The 16,845-nt window shown below is 44.9% G+C and overlaps 1 protein-coding gene across 9 annotated transcripts in view; it reads right to left on the bottom strand.

Moving 5' to 3' along the window:
* The window catches only part of LOC311012356 (ATP-dependent 6-phosphofructokinase, platelet type-like), a 148,628-nt gene that overhangs the window by 111,019 nt on the left and 20,764 nt on the right, over window positions 1–16,845 (bottom strand). For 4 of the 9 annotated variants that reach the window (XM_084007792.1, XM_084007791.1, XM_084007785.1 and 1 more), the window contains 7 exons: window positions 16,580–16,732; window positions 15,058–15,222; window positions 14,019–14,080; window positions 13,230–13,341; window positions 12,656–12,755; window positions 12,459–12,564; window positions 11,200–11,357 (listed from right to left, as the gene is read on the bottom strand). In XM_084007792.1, coding sequence (XP_083863918.1) covers window positions 11,201–11,357; window positions 12,459–12,564; window positions 12,656–12,755; window positions 13,230–13,341; window positions 14,019–14,080; window positions 15,058–15,222; window positions 16,580–16,732 — 855 coding nt within the window. In that variant the 3' untranslated portion in view covers window position 11,200. Of the gene's footprint in view, window positions 1–11,199; window positions 11,358–12,458; window positions 12,565–12,655; window positions 12,756–13,229; window positions 13,342–14,018; window positions 14,081–15,057; window positions 15,223–16,579; window positions 16,733–16,845 lie in introns of those variants that run through there. The other 5 variants (XM_084007790.1, XM_084007784.1, XM_084007788.1 and 2 more) reach the window with 2 other exon arrangements.

Genomic DNA, 16,845 nt, shown 5'->3' with positions numbered 1-16,845 from the left:
TGGCCGAGGCGTAACGTCTCTACAATTTGTACGTTTCCTCCTGTTTTTTAATATCTTCTGCACTAACAAAGAAGAATGTAATGTTCTTAATGTTTTCTTTTGCCCATTGAAACATCTCCATTGGTGTCAGAATATGGTTTGCATCAGTGGCCTGCAGACTTGCTTGTGCTGCAAGTCGCTTGTCGCAGGTGTGTCTCTTTCATTGGGGATAAGGGGTTAATTTGTGATTTTCAGGAAATGACTGGCCAGCAGTCTTAATATTTCATTGTTTGCCATCACTGACCATAATACTAAGTTTTTTTCACTATTTTCATGCTTTATCATCACTAAATTCTCACTGATCTACATTCCAGACTTCTGGAAAAAATGTCCGAAATGGTGCATTTTGACGAATAAAAGTCATATGGAGCTTCATAGTCAAAGGTTTTATTACATTAGAAGAAAGAACAAATACGTATCTTTATCTGGTATGAATCCCATTAGGATCATCACGTGTCCATGTGGTCATTTGGGGGTCCAAATATGAGGTTCCAAAAGAGTCACCTCTGCCCGGGAGGGTTTTTGGACCCCCATGAAACCCCCACCAGTGGTACCATACCCTTCAAATTCATTTTGGCAAGAGCAAAGAGTATGCAGGCGTTGCCAAGCAACGTGGCTATAGGGACCCGACCGCAGTGGCAGCAGTTGATCAGTAATGGGAAGTGAGATGATGGCTTATCCTTACGTTACGTGATACAAAGTATCATTTCAGAAGGCCAGTGCACTACTTACCGCTTGTGTGTGTCCAGAGGATGATGCGAAATTTTGGTTCAAAGAATCGAAGTTCACAGATAGTTTCCTAAATCGTTTTTATGATGTGAGCCAGCACAATAATTTAGAACTCTTATCAGGCAATTTGACGGAACGTCTTTCCTAGGTGTACATTAACACTTTTTAACCTACACCCTCCAGCCAATCAGAATCGACATTCACCCAGACCATGGTATAAATTGAACTAACAGACCAATTTTCAGCCTCCTATCACTATTAGAACAGAGGTTCTCTTTCATAGCATTCGTTTCGTGTCTCACTATGGGTAACGCCCCCTGCGTCCCCTCAACAGAAGCTCTTTATTACATTACGCCAGCCCATAGGCTGGCCCTGATGACGTGACGTCGTAGGGCGCCCCGCCCTTCCCTATTTAATGGGCCGACGTGCCGTCATTCGTCATTCAAAAACCTCTTCTCGCTTCACAGAAGCCAAAGCCCACAACGGAGCAGCTTCATCGGAGTCTAGCTTAACTGTTCATAGACGCGAGCAACCAACTCGGTCGCCGAACGCTCGGCTCTTGGTCGCTGTTCTGTCTGTAGGGCAGCTCATACAGGGCAGCCATCTAGAAGCAATTCTAGTTAACTGCCCCGAGCTAGCTGTTGAGTAGAAATACTCGGCGCTAGCAAAAGAGCTACGGAGAGTAGCAATACTCCCGATAGGCTAGGTAGCGATACCCAAGTCTTTTAAGCATTAGCCCACGGAGTAGCGATACTCCCCAAGGCTAACGTTTACACAAACCACACGGAGCAACATCACTGTTTCCCCGTAATAAAGAGGAAAATAGAAATATTTTTCACACATTCGCCAGTCTAACAGTAGCAATACTGCACTTTATACCACACCCCTGCTTCACAGCTAAGGTACAAGTATAAAGCTGATGGACACAGCCGCCCGCAGCTGTTTACGCGACTCGGCGAACGAAGCTACTAGCTAGCGCACCGGCAGGTAGCTAACTATGGCTTCGGAAGAAATGCCGTCGGCTCCCGCTACGGAGGGCAGTACGCGGCAGACGCGAGTCTGTCCGTGCGGTAATAACATTTCACAGTGGGACACTCATCCGATGTGTGCAACCTGCCTGGGTGTGCAACACGCTCAAGCAGCTCTAGCCTCACCGGGCGAGTGCATCCACTGTGTGCGTTTTTCCCTCAAGCTGCTACGGCGACGGCTAGCGCGTCAGGTTAACCTTTCGGGGGAAGACCCTCTCTTGGGAACGGCGGAAACGCCACAAGAGCGACCAAGGCCAGCCGCAGAAGCGGGAACAAGCTGGGGGGACATGCTTGATAAGCTTCGCCCTCTGCCTGAAGAACCGATGGACGCCAGCCTCACGGCAGACGATATACGGAGGAGCCGCCCGAGCCGGTGTACGTGCCGGAGCTGCTTCTGAATGTTTTGGACAGCGGATCCGAGGGCGACTCGGAGCTGTTAATCTCCGATGACGACGAGGAGGACGACTCCTTGTTAGCGCCATCGTGCCGGGCTGCAAAGCCCACGGCTGTAGAGGGGACAGTTCCGCCGCCAACTTCACTGGACTTGGACATGCAGGAGGTGTGTAAACGCGCGGCTGCAAAGCTGAACATCCCATGGCCAGCAGTGCAAGCGGAGGCGACCAAGTCTCGCTATGACGGAAAAAGACTGCCCAAGATGAAGAAAATGGGAAAACAGCTGCTTCCTGTCTTCCCAGAACTCCTGGATGAGCTGGCCGCTACATGGAGAGCCAAGCCATACAGAGACAAGCATCCTATCCCGGGAGGCTCTCTTCTGGACTGCGAAGGGATGGATGCACACGGGCTGCGTCAGATACCGCAGGTGGAGCAGGTGGTGGCGTCTCATCTTCACCCCACCGCCTCGGTGTCGGCATCAGGGGCCTCCCTGCCCTCAAAAGCCGACCGCTTTCAGTCCGGTCTGACGGACAAGAGTTACAAGGCGGCGGCCCTCACTGTCCGAGCCATGAACGCATCGTCGCTCCTTATGGCCTATCAGGCAGAGCTGGAGGAAGAAATGACGGCAAAGCCGGATGCGAAGCTGTGGGAGGAGATCTGCGTAGTCACCGACCACTGCCTTCACCTCCATAAAGTTGCGGTCCAGGCCACGGGCAGAGCAATGGGCTTGATGGTCTTACAAGAGAGAGCCAGGTGGTTAAACCTCACCAATCTCGCCACGAGAGATAAGGAGGACCTCCTTGACACACCGGTTGTCCCGCAGGGTCTCTTTGGCTCAGCCGTAGCCTCGATGCAGAAGAGATGCGAGGACAAGAAAAGGGAGAATGAAGCCCTAAAGCTCTGTCTGCCCAGGAAAGCTCAGCCGAGCACCGCCGCATCCCCCCGCCAGACATATGCGCAGGCGGCTACGCGCCCCACGCCCGGCTTCAGGATCCCAAAGCTCGCCAGAGCGCAGCCTGCACTGCAGACCGCCCCAGAGCTCCACAGGTGAAGACCCCGTGGGTGAGGAGGCCAGCAAACCAGGAAGTCGCCCAGGATGGCCAGCGACCCCCTCCACCCGCTCAGGGTGTGCGGAGGAGGAAGAGACCAACCTGACGCACCGTTGGAAAAAGAGGAGCAGGCAGGCACCGCTCTTCTTGCCCCAACTGTTCAAATCCCCCCTCCGTTTCAGTTCGAGGCGGCGTTCGGTGGGACCAGTTTGCAGCTGCGTTCACAGCAGGGACCAGATCCGACCGAGACAGAGTCCCCAGTGAGAAAATGGGACGGAGTTATGTTCGTGTTTCCACACATATGTCTCACAAGCACACTCAGTGGTCACACTACAATAAAGTGTTCCCGACTGTCGCAACCAGGCATAATGCCGAGGGCGCAGTTAAGGTTAAAAACAAAAACAAAAAGAAAATTACCGACGGTCACTGCCTCCCACATAAACCCGGTGGGGAGAGCGCTTGCTCCCCGGGTCGGAGGCGAAAGTGTGACGGCGCAGCGGGCAACGCCGCAGGTAGACGCCGACACACGGACAGTGAGTCGGCGTCTACCTGCCGCGTGTATTTGTAAAATGCACAGAGGCCGCGTTATGCACCGTGAGAGAGAGGGGCATACGCGTGGCGACGTACATAGACGACTGGCTAATAGCAGCGTCCTCACGGCAGGAGACAGCGGCTCACACTCGAATACTTGCAGACCACGTTGCGAAACTGGGTTTCAGAATAAATGTGGAAAAGAGTGTACTGTCCCCAACGCGCAGGATCACGTTCATAGGATTACACCTAGACTCAAGCCGGGCGAGAGCGACGCTCACGCTGGAGAGAGTGACGTCACTCACAGCGTGTCTGAGCCATTTTCGCAGAGGGGAGTCCGTCTCACTAAAACTGTGTCAGAGGCTGCTGGGGCTGATGGCGTCGGCGCTAGCGGTCGTCCCACTTGGCCGTCTATATATGAGGGGAATCCAACGTTGGGTGGCCTCACATGGGATGGATCCGCGGCGTCACGGGCACCGCAGACTCAGAGTGTCTGTGGCGTGCGCTGCAGCATTACGTCATTGGAAGAGCCCGGGTTTTCTGACTCGGGGAGCGCCAATGGGAGTAATACCAGCCAGGAGAGTGGTCTCAACAGACGCATCCCTGACAGGCTGGGGGGGGACCTACGAGGGCAGGTCAGTGAATGGCAGGTGGAACATCCCACCACATTCGATTCACATAAACTTCCTGGAACTAATGGCTGTAGATCTGGTCCTCCGACATTTTCTTCCATGTCTGAAGGGCCACCATGTTTTAGTCCGGTCAGACAACACTACGGTGGTGGCATACATCAACAAACAGGGGGGCCTCAGGTCCACCAAACTAAACACACTGGCACACAGACTGATTATATGGAGCAGGGCTGAACGATTTTAGGAAAATATCTAATTGCGATTTTTCTGACAGATATTGCGATTTCGATTTGATTCACGATTTCCTTCAAATCAAGCTTCAGTGCAATATTCACAATGTACAGTAACATTAAAACATTGAATGCTATTACTCTAATGCAAGGACTAAAGTTAAAAATTGCTTCCAAATGAATTTATTAACAAGAAACATGTATGTTCATTCTTTAAAGTCCTTGACCAATTACAAATGAACTAAAAGAGCCATCTTTGACTGTCTTAACTTGAATGTGCAAAAATCCTTAACTGTAATAATTTATTTGTAAATCAAATACAAAAACTGTTATTGAAATAAAATGACCATTCTAAAAAATATGTCAGACATTAAAATAGGTGGGTCATTCATTTATTGGTTGCCACTTTTTCTTTACACTCCGCGTATAGCTGTGGGATACGCGTTAGAAGTCGGTGCAGGAGGGAATCGTATATCTGTCCAGCGTGCGGAGGAGGTTTTAAATCCGTCTTTCCGGTGTCTTCCTCTGCTCTTATCGTACGGAGTTACACCGGCAAAAGATGCTGTAATTGTAGTCTGTTTGCTACAGTGGGCCTGATCATCATTGTCACCGGACTTTTCACCGGACTTTTTACCGGACTTTTTCGTCATGCACGCGTCATGCAAATGTCTGTGGTGATTTTTCAAGTGCCGGTGTTGTGCCGTAATCAGCGCCCCTGCCGTGAAATGCACCCTCTCGCGGGAGATTATATCACCGGTATATATTGGTTGTGTTTCCGCTGGATGTTGCAACTTTAGCGCGACAGGTTTTGCACAGTACCTGTTTCATGTGCACGTCTGCAGCCTCAAACCCGAAATACTCCCAAATGACGGACGTGCTGTTTTTCTTGGCGATTAAATCCCCTAACTCCGCTTCTGGTCCAGTTGAAGTAATTTCTGACTAATTACAAATACGGAGCAGGTTAATACTGATTGGTTAGCGTGACCTGTTAACGAGTAGTCTGATTGGTGAGCTTGGCAGGATGGTCGGAGGACGGCATGTATGTGTAAAATAGTTGACAACAGATCCTGGGTGAGTCAGGAGCGCTGCAAAAACCGCAGCTTTGGCGATCACATGATCGCGTTGTCTGAAATTGCAATTTCGGTCAGAAAACGATAAATCGTTCAGCCCTAATATGGAGCTATGCCCATTTTCAGTCTCTAAGAGCGACTCACGTGCCAGGGGTGTCAAACCACGGGGCGGATTTGCTCTCAAGGGGCGACCCACTTTATGCAGAGTGGAAGTTGCACCCAGAGGTGATAAAACTAATCTGGGAGAGTTACGGTCAGGCGGAGATAGACCTCTTTGCGTCTCTGGAGAACACTCAGTGCTCCAGGTTTTTCTCTCTCCACGATCAGACAGCTCCTCTAGGAGTGGACGCATTGGCACACAAGTGGCCACGGGTTCTACTATATGCATTTCCCCCAATTGCATTGATAGTTCCGACTCTGGCGAGAGTCCGAGAGGAGGGCCTATCACTTCTCCTGATAGCCCCGTGGTGGACAGGGAAGCACTGGCTGGCGGACATAATACAGCTCCTGGACGGCCAGCCGACTCCTCTACCACTCCGCAGAGATCTGTTGACACAGGTGCGTGGAGAAGTGTTCCACCCTTACCCAGAGAGACTGGCTCTTTGGGTTTGGCCCCTGAGAGGTCCAATCTGACAGCAGTAGGGCTTCCTCAGAATTTAATTGACACAATCCAGAGTGCAAGGGCCCCGTCCACTAGGTCTCTCTATGACTGCAAGTGGCGGGTGTTTGAGGATTGGTGCAGGCTTGAGAATGTCATTCCTTTTCAGTGCTCTGTATCGACGATCTTGTCGTTTTTGCAGAGTCTGCTAGAAAGGGGTAGAGCGTTTTCCACCATAAAGGTGTACTTGGCAGCTATTACCGCTTGCCATGTGGGTTTTGACGGTCACACAGTGGGACAACACCCACTGGTGTGTCGCTTTATGAAGGGGGCACGGAGAAAATTACCCTCATTGAGGTCTATGACACCATCATGGGATCTGCCAACAGTCCTAGAGGCTATCTCAAAGGCACCCTTTGAACCCCTGGGACAGGTGGACATGAAAATGGTGTCCTTAAAGACTGCATTACTGATGGCCCTGACCTCTGCTAAGAGGGTGGGGGAAATGCACGCTTTGTCAGTGAATGATGCCTGCATGAAAATTGCACCCGATGGTTTAGGTGTGCAACTCCGTCCTAACCCAGCTTTCATTCCTAAAGTGATGGGTCCCTGCACGCCTATAGAGCTGAAAGCTTTCAACCCTCCACCTTTTACTTCTGCAGAGCATGAATGGCTACACGCCTTGTGTCCGGTCCGGGCTCTGCGGGTATATGTGGACAGGACAGCAAACTTTAGAAGATCGGATAAGATGTTTGTGTCCTGGGCTAAACCGCATAAAGGGAAACCAGTCTCAAAACAGAGGCTGTCCCAGTGGATAGTGGGGGCCATCGCACTGGCTTACACTAGTGGTGGCTCGCAGCCTCCAGCAGGTCTGCGTGCACACTCTACTAGGGGATTGGCATCATCCTTGGCCCTTTTCAGAGGAGTCTCAATTCAGGATATTTGTGCTGCCGCCAGCTGGTCCTCATCTCTGACTTTTGCTCGTTTCTACAGCCTGGACGTTACGGCACCTTCCTTAGCTCACGCAGTGCTGAGCGTAGGGGTGTCGGCTGATGGTGGTTATTCACAGGAATAAATCCACTATTAGTGCGGGTTGTGGTCATGGATTCTCGAGCAATCCGGGAGTCAGTATATCCCATAGTGAGACACGAAACGAATGCTATGAAAGAGAACTTTAGGTTATTTGCATAACCCCGGTTCTCTAAGTAGCATGAGTGAGTGTCTCACCAGACCACCCTCCTTGCTGGTGTGAAGCGAGGAAGAGGTGGGCTCAATATTTTGAATGACGAATGACGGCACGTCGGCCCATTAAATAGGGAAGGGCGGGGCGCCCTACGACGTCACGTTGATGACGTGACGTGGGCTGGCGTAATGTAATAAAGAGCTTCTGTTGAGGGCACGCAGGGGGCGTTACCCATAGTGAGACACTCACTCATGCTACTTAGAGAACCGGGGTTATGCAAATAACCTAAAGTTATGGGCCTCCAAAAATGCCAACAAATGAAATGCGAAATTCCAATGTGTCAAAAAGGGGTGTGGCACTTGAAATTCAAATGGACGCCGCGGGCAAACCGTTTGAGATATTGACCGGAAACGTAAGTAACATAAGGCATATTTTCACCGCTTTTCAGCAAAATCTGAGAGGTGTCATGTACATGGGTGGCTGAGTTGGCATGGATTGACCCTAATATATTTTCAAATATGTGAGGGGTGTACTCACCAGGAGAAGGAAGCAGTGGTGAGGTAGATGGATGTAGGGTGTTTTTTTATATATATACATAATATATATTTATATATTGTGGGCGAAACCTGAGCACCAGTAGAAAACCCTTTTACGTTGGAGGTGAGGAAGGACAGAGTGGAGGGAGATGGAGGTGAGGTCGATGGATGAAGGGTGTTTTTTTTATATATACATAATATATATTTATATATTGTGGGCGAAACCTGAGCACCAGTAGAAAACCCTTTTACGTTGGAGGTGAGGAAGGACAGAGTGGAGGGAGATGGAGGTGAGGTAGATGGTGGAGAGTGTTTTTTTATATATATACATAATATATCTATATTGTGGGCGAAACCTGAGCACCAGTAGAAAACCCTTTTATGTTGGAGGTGAGGAAGGACAGAGTTTACAAACACAAACCAGAGAACAGCGGTTTAATCACAAACGTGTCCACGACGCTGCGAACACAGATGTTATGTTACGTTGGTAGTTGGTAACGTTTAGTGAGCCAACGGCAGTCAGAAAGTGGCATGCTAACGTTGTTGTTAGCAATATCACGCTAGCTGGCTAGCTAGCCGGTCAACTTACATTACCCGAGGAAGCAAAGCCACTAGTTGCTGCTGTTACGAACGTAATCACTAGCTTGGTAAACTAAACAGAAATCTGTCGTTAGTTTGCAACGAGGTGAAACATTTTAAAAGTGAAACTTACCGGGAACAGTAACGTTAGTAAAACTCCGCAGTGGCGTATTTTCCCCCGTTGCCTCGAGCGTCAACCCCGCCCCCAGCCCCTAACGTAAGCCGGGCCCAGTTCCAGCCCAGCAAGGAGTTGGGGCCGCTCGGGAGCTAGTTTTCCAGGCCGAGAGCCGGCTCTTTGTCTGTGGAAACAGGAAGAACTGGTTCGCGATTGGGCACCGGCTCCGAACCGGCCCTCAAAATGCCTCGGTGGAAAAGGGGTAACAGTACACCGCGCAGCCGCGGATGTGACGTAGTACGCGCGTCATCCACACAGGTCCTTGCAGATCATAAAAAAGGTCCTAGCAGATGCTCACTCAGAGCGCTGGGAGAACTACCAGGAATCGAAATAAAGAATCGAAATGCGCATTTTTAAACGATTCTCGAATCTTCGGTTTTCGGTTCCGGTTCCAAAATGGGAACCGGCCCTACTTATCTCTAAATACTATACTGTTACTTTTTTTATAGATATATATATCATTTTTGTCTACTAAGTATGACTTTTTTTTAAATGTAACTAAGGCTTTTTATGACTGTTTTGGACTCACTATACACAGACTTTGCTTGAGATACAATACAAGGGATTTTTATGAGTTTTTAATCACTTTTTTAACTTTTTTCAACATGCTATACTATGATTTTTTCAACAAGCTATACGATGATTTTTTTTCAACATGCTATACTATTTTTCAACATGCTATACTATGACTTTTTTCAACAAGCTATACTATGATTTTTTCTACAAGCTATACTATGATTTTTTCAACAAGCTATACTATGATTTTTTCTACAAGCTATACTATGATTTTTTTTCAACATGCTACACTATGACTATTTTTAACTTTTTTCAACATGCTATACTATGATTTTTTCAACATGCTATACTATGATTTTTTTTCAACATGCTACACTATGACTATTTTTAACTTTTTTCAACATGCTATACTATGATTTTTTAAACAAGCTAGACTATGATTTTTTCTACAAGCTATACTATGATTTTTTTAAACATCCTATACTGATTTTTTTCAACATGCTATACTATGATTTTTTTCAACATGCTACACTATGACTATTTTAAACTTTTTTCAACATGCTATACTATGATTTTTTCAACAAGCTATACTATGATTTTTTCTACAAGCTATACTATGATTTTTTAAACATCCTATACTATGATTTTTTTCAACATGCTATACTATGATTTTTTTTCAACATGCTACACTATGACTATTTTTCACTTTTTTCGACATGCTTGACATTTTCTTTTTATATCCTATACTCGGGTGGCTGTGGCTATGGAAAGAGGTAAAGCAAGTCGCTCTCCAATCAGAAGATTGGTGGTTCAAATCCAGGCTTGTTTATAGGGGTTTTCCCCCTATTTAAATCATAATGCCAAGCTATCAACCTACTGCAGGTTTTCCATACAGAATGGTATTAATCTTGAAAAGAAATCAATTTGTTCCCTATTTTTCAATGACATGAGCATCACAAAAAAAACATGCCACTCAAGGAAAGGAAATGTAGTACTTTCAAAGTGTAGATGAGGTGACCTCAGTCCTCTTTCTTAATGAAAAGAAGTTAGTGATCAAATCTTTTTCCACTTTCCACACAATAAATGCTTTATTACTCTGTGACAGGACACATACTTCATACTGCCAGCACATTAATTCATGTTGCGTACAAGTTTGAGACATTCTCCATTTCACTGCCAAACTACAGCAACAGCAGGACCGTACTTACAATACCACTTTAAAGATGTCCCTTACAAAGCCCAGGGTGGATACGGACGGATAAGACAACACCACAACACACACACTCGTACACATTTAGCAGGTGATAGGACACACACAGCCAGCTCGGCTCACTAAACCTCCTGTAGGTCACATTTCCATTTTATCATCACTCCTGGTATATATTATCTCTTTAAAAGCAGCTTCATGGGATTACATTAATTATGGGGCTCAAAGTGCTGTAGAAAATAAAAATGACAAAATCACCCACCTCAGTCACGCTGCTTTACGCAACATGGGTGTTTGCTACAATTTCAGGACTAAAACGTGAATACTTATACAGTACATAATAAGGAGTGCTTACAGATACATTGATGTCTAGAATTGGGGATCATGAAAACACGATGTCAGTCAGATGCTAGCCTTTGGAAACTATGTGACGGGCCAAGCCACTTACCCTCAAATGTAACCATTAGTTATTATTTTATCTAAATTTACTGAGGTCAGTATTTAAAAAATAGAAGATTCCTTCTGCAAAGTGCCATGACTTTACCATACAATATAACTTTTTAAAATGACCAACTATCTTTGAATATCTACTAGAATTTATTTGCAGTCAACCAGCGGTGGTTCAGTCATTGTGTGAGTGGCAGTCACTGTTCTGTGAAGCGGTCTTGTTAGACCGACGCTCTCCTCTGGCAGCAGTGGGACGGTTCAGATGGCCGCCGAGGTGTTGGTCTCTTTGGGTCTGATGCGGGTCACGTGTTCCAGCTGGCCGGAGTCGGACACGTCGTAGCTGGTCTTGTACTTGGCCAGGATCTTCATCAGAGGACGGAGCTTCAGCCACCACTGCTCCTTAGGAATCCTGTGACTGCAGACAAACACGAGGATGAGATGTTTTTATTAAACTGCATTCATCCTTTCTGAAATACCACACTATTACTTTATGACATTTTAGTACATATACTTATATATATTATATATTTTCTGACATACTATGTATTTTTTATGACATTATACTATGATTTTTAGGATATTTTAATGACAAACTATACTAAAAAATGTTTCTTTATGAAATGTTTGTATAGCTTCCTATACTACTATTAACTTTTTATTACTTTCGATGACATACTTTACTATTACTTTTTAATGGCGATGTTGACTGTTGTTTTTATACACAGTTTGGTTGGTAGGTGGCACCAGGCAACAGTTTCCTCATTTCAACTCTTTATGCTAAGCTAACAACCTGCTGCAGGTTAACCTACAATATATCATTCATAATGAACTGACATTTTATATTGTTTTTATAACCCTTTACTTTACCATGATACTTTTTAACTACTTTTTACATACTTTTTATGACATAGTGACTTTGTTAATGACACACCATGCTGACCTTTTTATGACATTGTGAGTTTAGTATGCCATTAAAAGTCATACTATGTAGTATGTTAAAGTCATAGTGCGTCTTAAAATGTCATATAACTGTCACTACTATATACATGCAGGTCCATTACTACTATGAATTTCTGTGACATTTTTAGGTCTTTACAGAATTTTTTTTTCTTCAATTAATTACATTATTGATTCATAAAATAATTTCATTTCATTTCATAGATCAATGAAATAAAATCCATTGTAACCCCAGGTTGTCATTTTAATGTGTTTTAAATGACGTACAAAAGTAACAAAAATAAGTCATAGTCTGTCTTACTATGATGTTTTATGACACACTGTAATATGGATGTTTTTAATGACTTGTTTTGAGTTTATTTTTAATGACTCTTTCTTTTAAGATGCAATAAGATAAAAGTTTATAAGATTAAAGCTCATGTCACATTCAGGGACCAAACAAAATGTATCTGAGGGCCTCCAATGGTCCCTGGGCTGCATTTTCAGAAACTATGATGTTTTCATTTTTGTGATTCAAGGAGCTGTCTTGCTACAGAGGAAAACTGATAACTGATCTTACACAAAGTCAGTCTCATCGCGGAGCTTTGACACAGGCTGAAACACCAGAGCTCTGCGACGCATCCCTAGCAGGCAGGCGGTGTCCTCAGAGTTCGCAAACACTCGGCCTGCATTGAAGACAAGCAGCAGCCGTTATAAGCGAACACATACACTGATACGGACACAAACTGGATGAATAGCTAATGAGTTCTGTTTTACCTCCTTTGTAAGAATCATTGAGCGTCTGGGTGATCCACTGTATGGCTTTGGCTGCAATTTTGGTGCCAAAGTTCCGATCAAATGGTGACGGAGCTCCTCCCTGTGAAGGAGAGAAACCGGGACATATAATATCACAATATTTTAAAAAGGATACTTGTATCATAAATGTAACATGATCACAATGATGATTAATGCAACAAAATGTGCATTGTGATGCATCATATAATACACACAACTCTAATTCTCAGTTATTGATTACAATTGGATGAAAATCATTCGTTTGGACAACAATTCTGTCAAACAATAATTCAGTAACTTTTCATGAAAACAGTATTATTCATTTATCACCCAGCCCCACTTTATAGTAGGTAATAGACCAATAGACTTGATGCACCCCATCTTTCTCCCAGTGCATGCTGGGAAAGGCTGCAGCTCTCTAGATGGATATTTTATGGACTCTCTCAATTTCAGGATAACATGACTCTCTGTGTCACTTCAACTGGTGAAAATGATGCATGTTAAATAAAGCGTGTATTTGTGTGTGTTTGTGAGTGTGTGTGTGTGTGTGTCCGACCTGCTGCATGTGCCCGAGGATGTTCTTCCGACAGTCAAACACTCCTCGTCCCTCCTCCGTGTACAGCTGGTAGATGAAGTCGGTGGTGAAGTTCTCATTGGAGTTCTCATTCCTAAAAGCAGACAGACACACACAATTAGGCAACAGGTTAGTTTGAGGGATCGGTTCCCCGTCACAACAAAAACACTTTCAAAACGACTGTCTACTCGACTTTCTGTTGGTTGTCTGCTGTAACAGGACACACACACACAGTCTGAAGTTACACGGTGCTGTCCGTGTTTGTAATTTGGGTGAACTAGCCCTTTAAGCTGACTAACTAACGAGCAGCCTCAAGCTGTTGGTTCTCTGTATCCGCAGTGCTCAGGTGCCCTTGAGCCAGGGCATCAGTCTGACGTCCGCCACCTCGTGATGCACCAAGCTTGAGTGCTTCTCGTCATAATGGAATGATGCAGGTGTAAACCTCAGCACAGACACACAATGTCACCCACACACGCTCCAAAATATGACATGTCCTATTTGCACAGACCTCCATCCTGCTGGGAGCCATTCATACAGCGTGATGGTGCGGTCGACTTAAAATAGCCACAAAAGATAACATGAAGTAAAATGTGTGAGACCGATTAGCTGTCAAAAATCATTTAAGAACAAATCCTTATTTTAAATAAGACAATACACACACACACACACACACACACACACACACACACACAAGGTAATACCAAGAAAACAGCAGCGTAAATGTACATTTAGAAAAGGAAGGAGTTGGCAGTAACGGGTACCGAGGCTCACCTGAGCACTAAGCCTCTCTGGATGCTCGTCTTCATCTTCTGCGTCAGATGCTCCACGTTGGCCTGAAAACAAAGAGCGAAGCCTCCAGTTAAACAGGAGCGACCTGCTACGAGCAGCCGATCCAACCCTCTCATCACACTCCACAGAATGGAGAGGCTGCAGGTCGGCATTGACACCAACAGGGGGAGCTATATCTGCTGTTTCTACCCTTCTGATGAAGCCAAGTGAGGTTTTAATTCAAAATGAAAGGTTTGTTTGAGTGTTATGGGGCCCCTTTCACCTTTAGTATTCACTTTTTGTTTTTCATTCCGCATTTATTTTCAGATTTCAGATTTTCAGAAGTGTGACAACTGTATAGAGTAGTTAAAAATGTTTTCTGCCATTAATTTACTCGCAGTAAGGTTTTTTTATATCTTGGTTAGTGTTTTTTGAATTTGGAACTATTAATAATGTAAATTATTAATATCAAATGAATCATCATTTTACTAAAAAACAAATTAAAACAATATGTATATCTTCTGTGGCGACTTAATGGTTTATTTGTTTATTAATTTGTAGAATACAAAGTGTCTCACGCAATAAAAAGACATACAACTTTACTAGATTTAAAGTCAAATAAAAGAAGATTACAAACAACCTTTAGGAATGTTAACATTAACTTGAAATGTTAATATACATTTGAACTTTTTTCATTAGCACTGTGGCATAGTGTAAGTGTGACAGCAGCACCATAAACACAGTGACAGCAGCGACACCTCTACTTACTGTGACCTGCTCTGTGTCGATGAGATCTGACTGACATGGAATGAGTGATGCAGTTCAGAGGTTATTAATAAGTATGCACTGCTATAATCTGGGTCACCTGCACCCTCCTGAAACCCCCAGGCAGAGGCAGTGATGGGCTGATGGAACTTTAAAAAGACATGAATGTGCACTAAGGAGGCTAAATGAAGGCAATGAATTACAAAGACATTCCCGTTGATGAAGTCGCCCTTTTAAACAGCTTTTCTATACACTTCAATAAGACAGTATCTCTGACCTGCACGTCCCGGATGTTAAACGGCTCCTCGTAGATGTAGACGGTGTCAGCGCCCGCGGCCAGACCGCCCACGGTGGCCAGGTAGCCGCAGTAGCCCCCCATGGTCTCGATGATGAAGACCCGCCGCTTGGTGCCGCTGGCCGACTGCTTGATGCGATCACACGTCTAAATGCCACGCACGGAGGAAACCGTTAAAGACAAGCAGGAATGTTTGATTTGTTCACCAAAGTAGAGCCGGAATGATCATCCATTATTCAATCACAAGAAACCAGATCCCGAATTATTTATATGATGGATTCACTAAGTGAAAATACTGAACATTTGCTGTAACAGATTCTCAAATGTGGGGATTTGCTGTTGTTATCAATTTTTAATTCCAATAAATACTTCAGGCTTTTTGGTTTGTGGCCTGTCTCAGTCTCTAGAGAGTACACAACTCATCAAAACACTTATCAGGAACTTAACCGATGAGAATGATCAGCTGCAGCTCTACTTGAGTGGATAAAACAGAGTTTTTATACATGCATTAATCTTTTACAGCCCAGAAAAAAACATCTCCAAGTCTCCGTGATGCACAGGTTTACTCCTTATTGATCTACAATCTAAGTTTAGCCCAATCTATGCTTTATATACCTTTATGGGTTCTTAGTATAACTTAAAATGTAAGAAACGACCCTATTTACCTTCACTACTGCTCATTTACTGGAACATTAAATAACATTTGAATAATAATGTCATTTGAAAAGATTCTTTGACTTGCTTTGGACACACTTTATAAACTTCTATGAGACAATAAAAGGTTAAACATACTGATATTTGTCATTATTAAGGTATTAACTTAATATTTCCTTTGCAAAGTAAGCAGGAATTCTTAAGATTCACGGTAAGATTTTTCATAAAGCATCTTATTTCTGTACTTTGAGCTAGTTGGATCTAGTTGCTCACCGTCGTATACAACAGTTGGTTTCTGGAGACACAGCGAGGTTAAGATTCCCATATTGAGAAGAATCCCTGAGTTGGGATGGTTAGTGACTCCATGAGTCGACCTGTGCATCCTGAGCCTCGATTCTAATCAGATGAGTGGAGTCCACCATCTGGATCACAGATATCGGGGTCGTAACCCGACTCCTTTTGTGTAATATTTTGACCATACTATTGTTCTCATGGTGGACTTCACTCATCAACAGTACAGCAGAAGTTAAAACAAAAGTGGGAAACATATCAGAGTGATGCACTCCTCGAACACACCACAGACTTTACTAGCAGGCTTTACCACATAACTGCTTCCAAAATAACCATCAGCAATACAACATAACAGCAGCCAACATGCAATGCATTATGGGCATCAGGATTCTGTATTTTACAGCAGGGAAATGTGTACTCACAGATTGCAGTTGTACTTCTGTTCTCACAGCTTTTCTATAAACATTTCTGAGATGAACTGAGATAATAATTTAACCTCTAGGACTGTTTCTGTTATGGAGTCTAGCTGTGATGTTCCTGATGTTTTCATCGTCCTTACCTCCACGATGGTGTTGAGGGACGTGTCAGCGCCGATACTGAGGTCAGTGCCGCACACATTGTTACTAATGGTAGCAGGCAGCATGCACATCGGGATGCAAAACGCCTCGTAGTCGGCCCGGGCCTCGTACAGCTCCAGCAGGGACTCAAAGGCCTGATGGTGGTGGCCGCAATACAGGGTTAGACCAGCAGGGGGCACACTATGAGACCCTGTCAGTGTGCCCTTGTGTAGGAGACTACAGTATTTGTACTGCTTCATGGTGCACA

The sequence above is a fragment of the Eutrigla gurnardus genome (assembly GCF_963514095.1).
Source record: "Eutrigla gurnardus genome assembly, chromosome: 4".
Classification (NCBI taxonomy): Eukaryota; Metazoa; Chordata; class Actinopteri; order Perciformes; family Triglidae; genus Eutrigla; species Eutrigla gurnardus.
The sequence above is the reverse complement of the archived record's forward strand: the minus strand, read 5'-3'. Positions and strand labels throughout refer to the sequence as shown.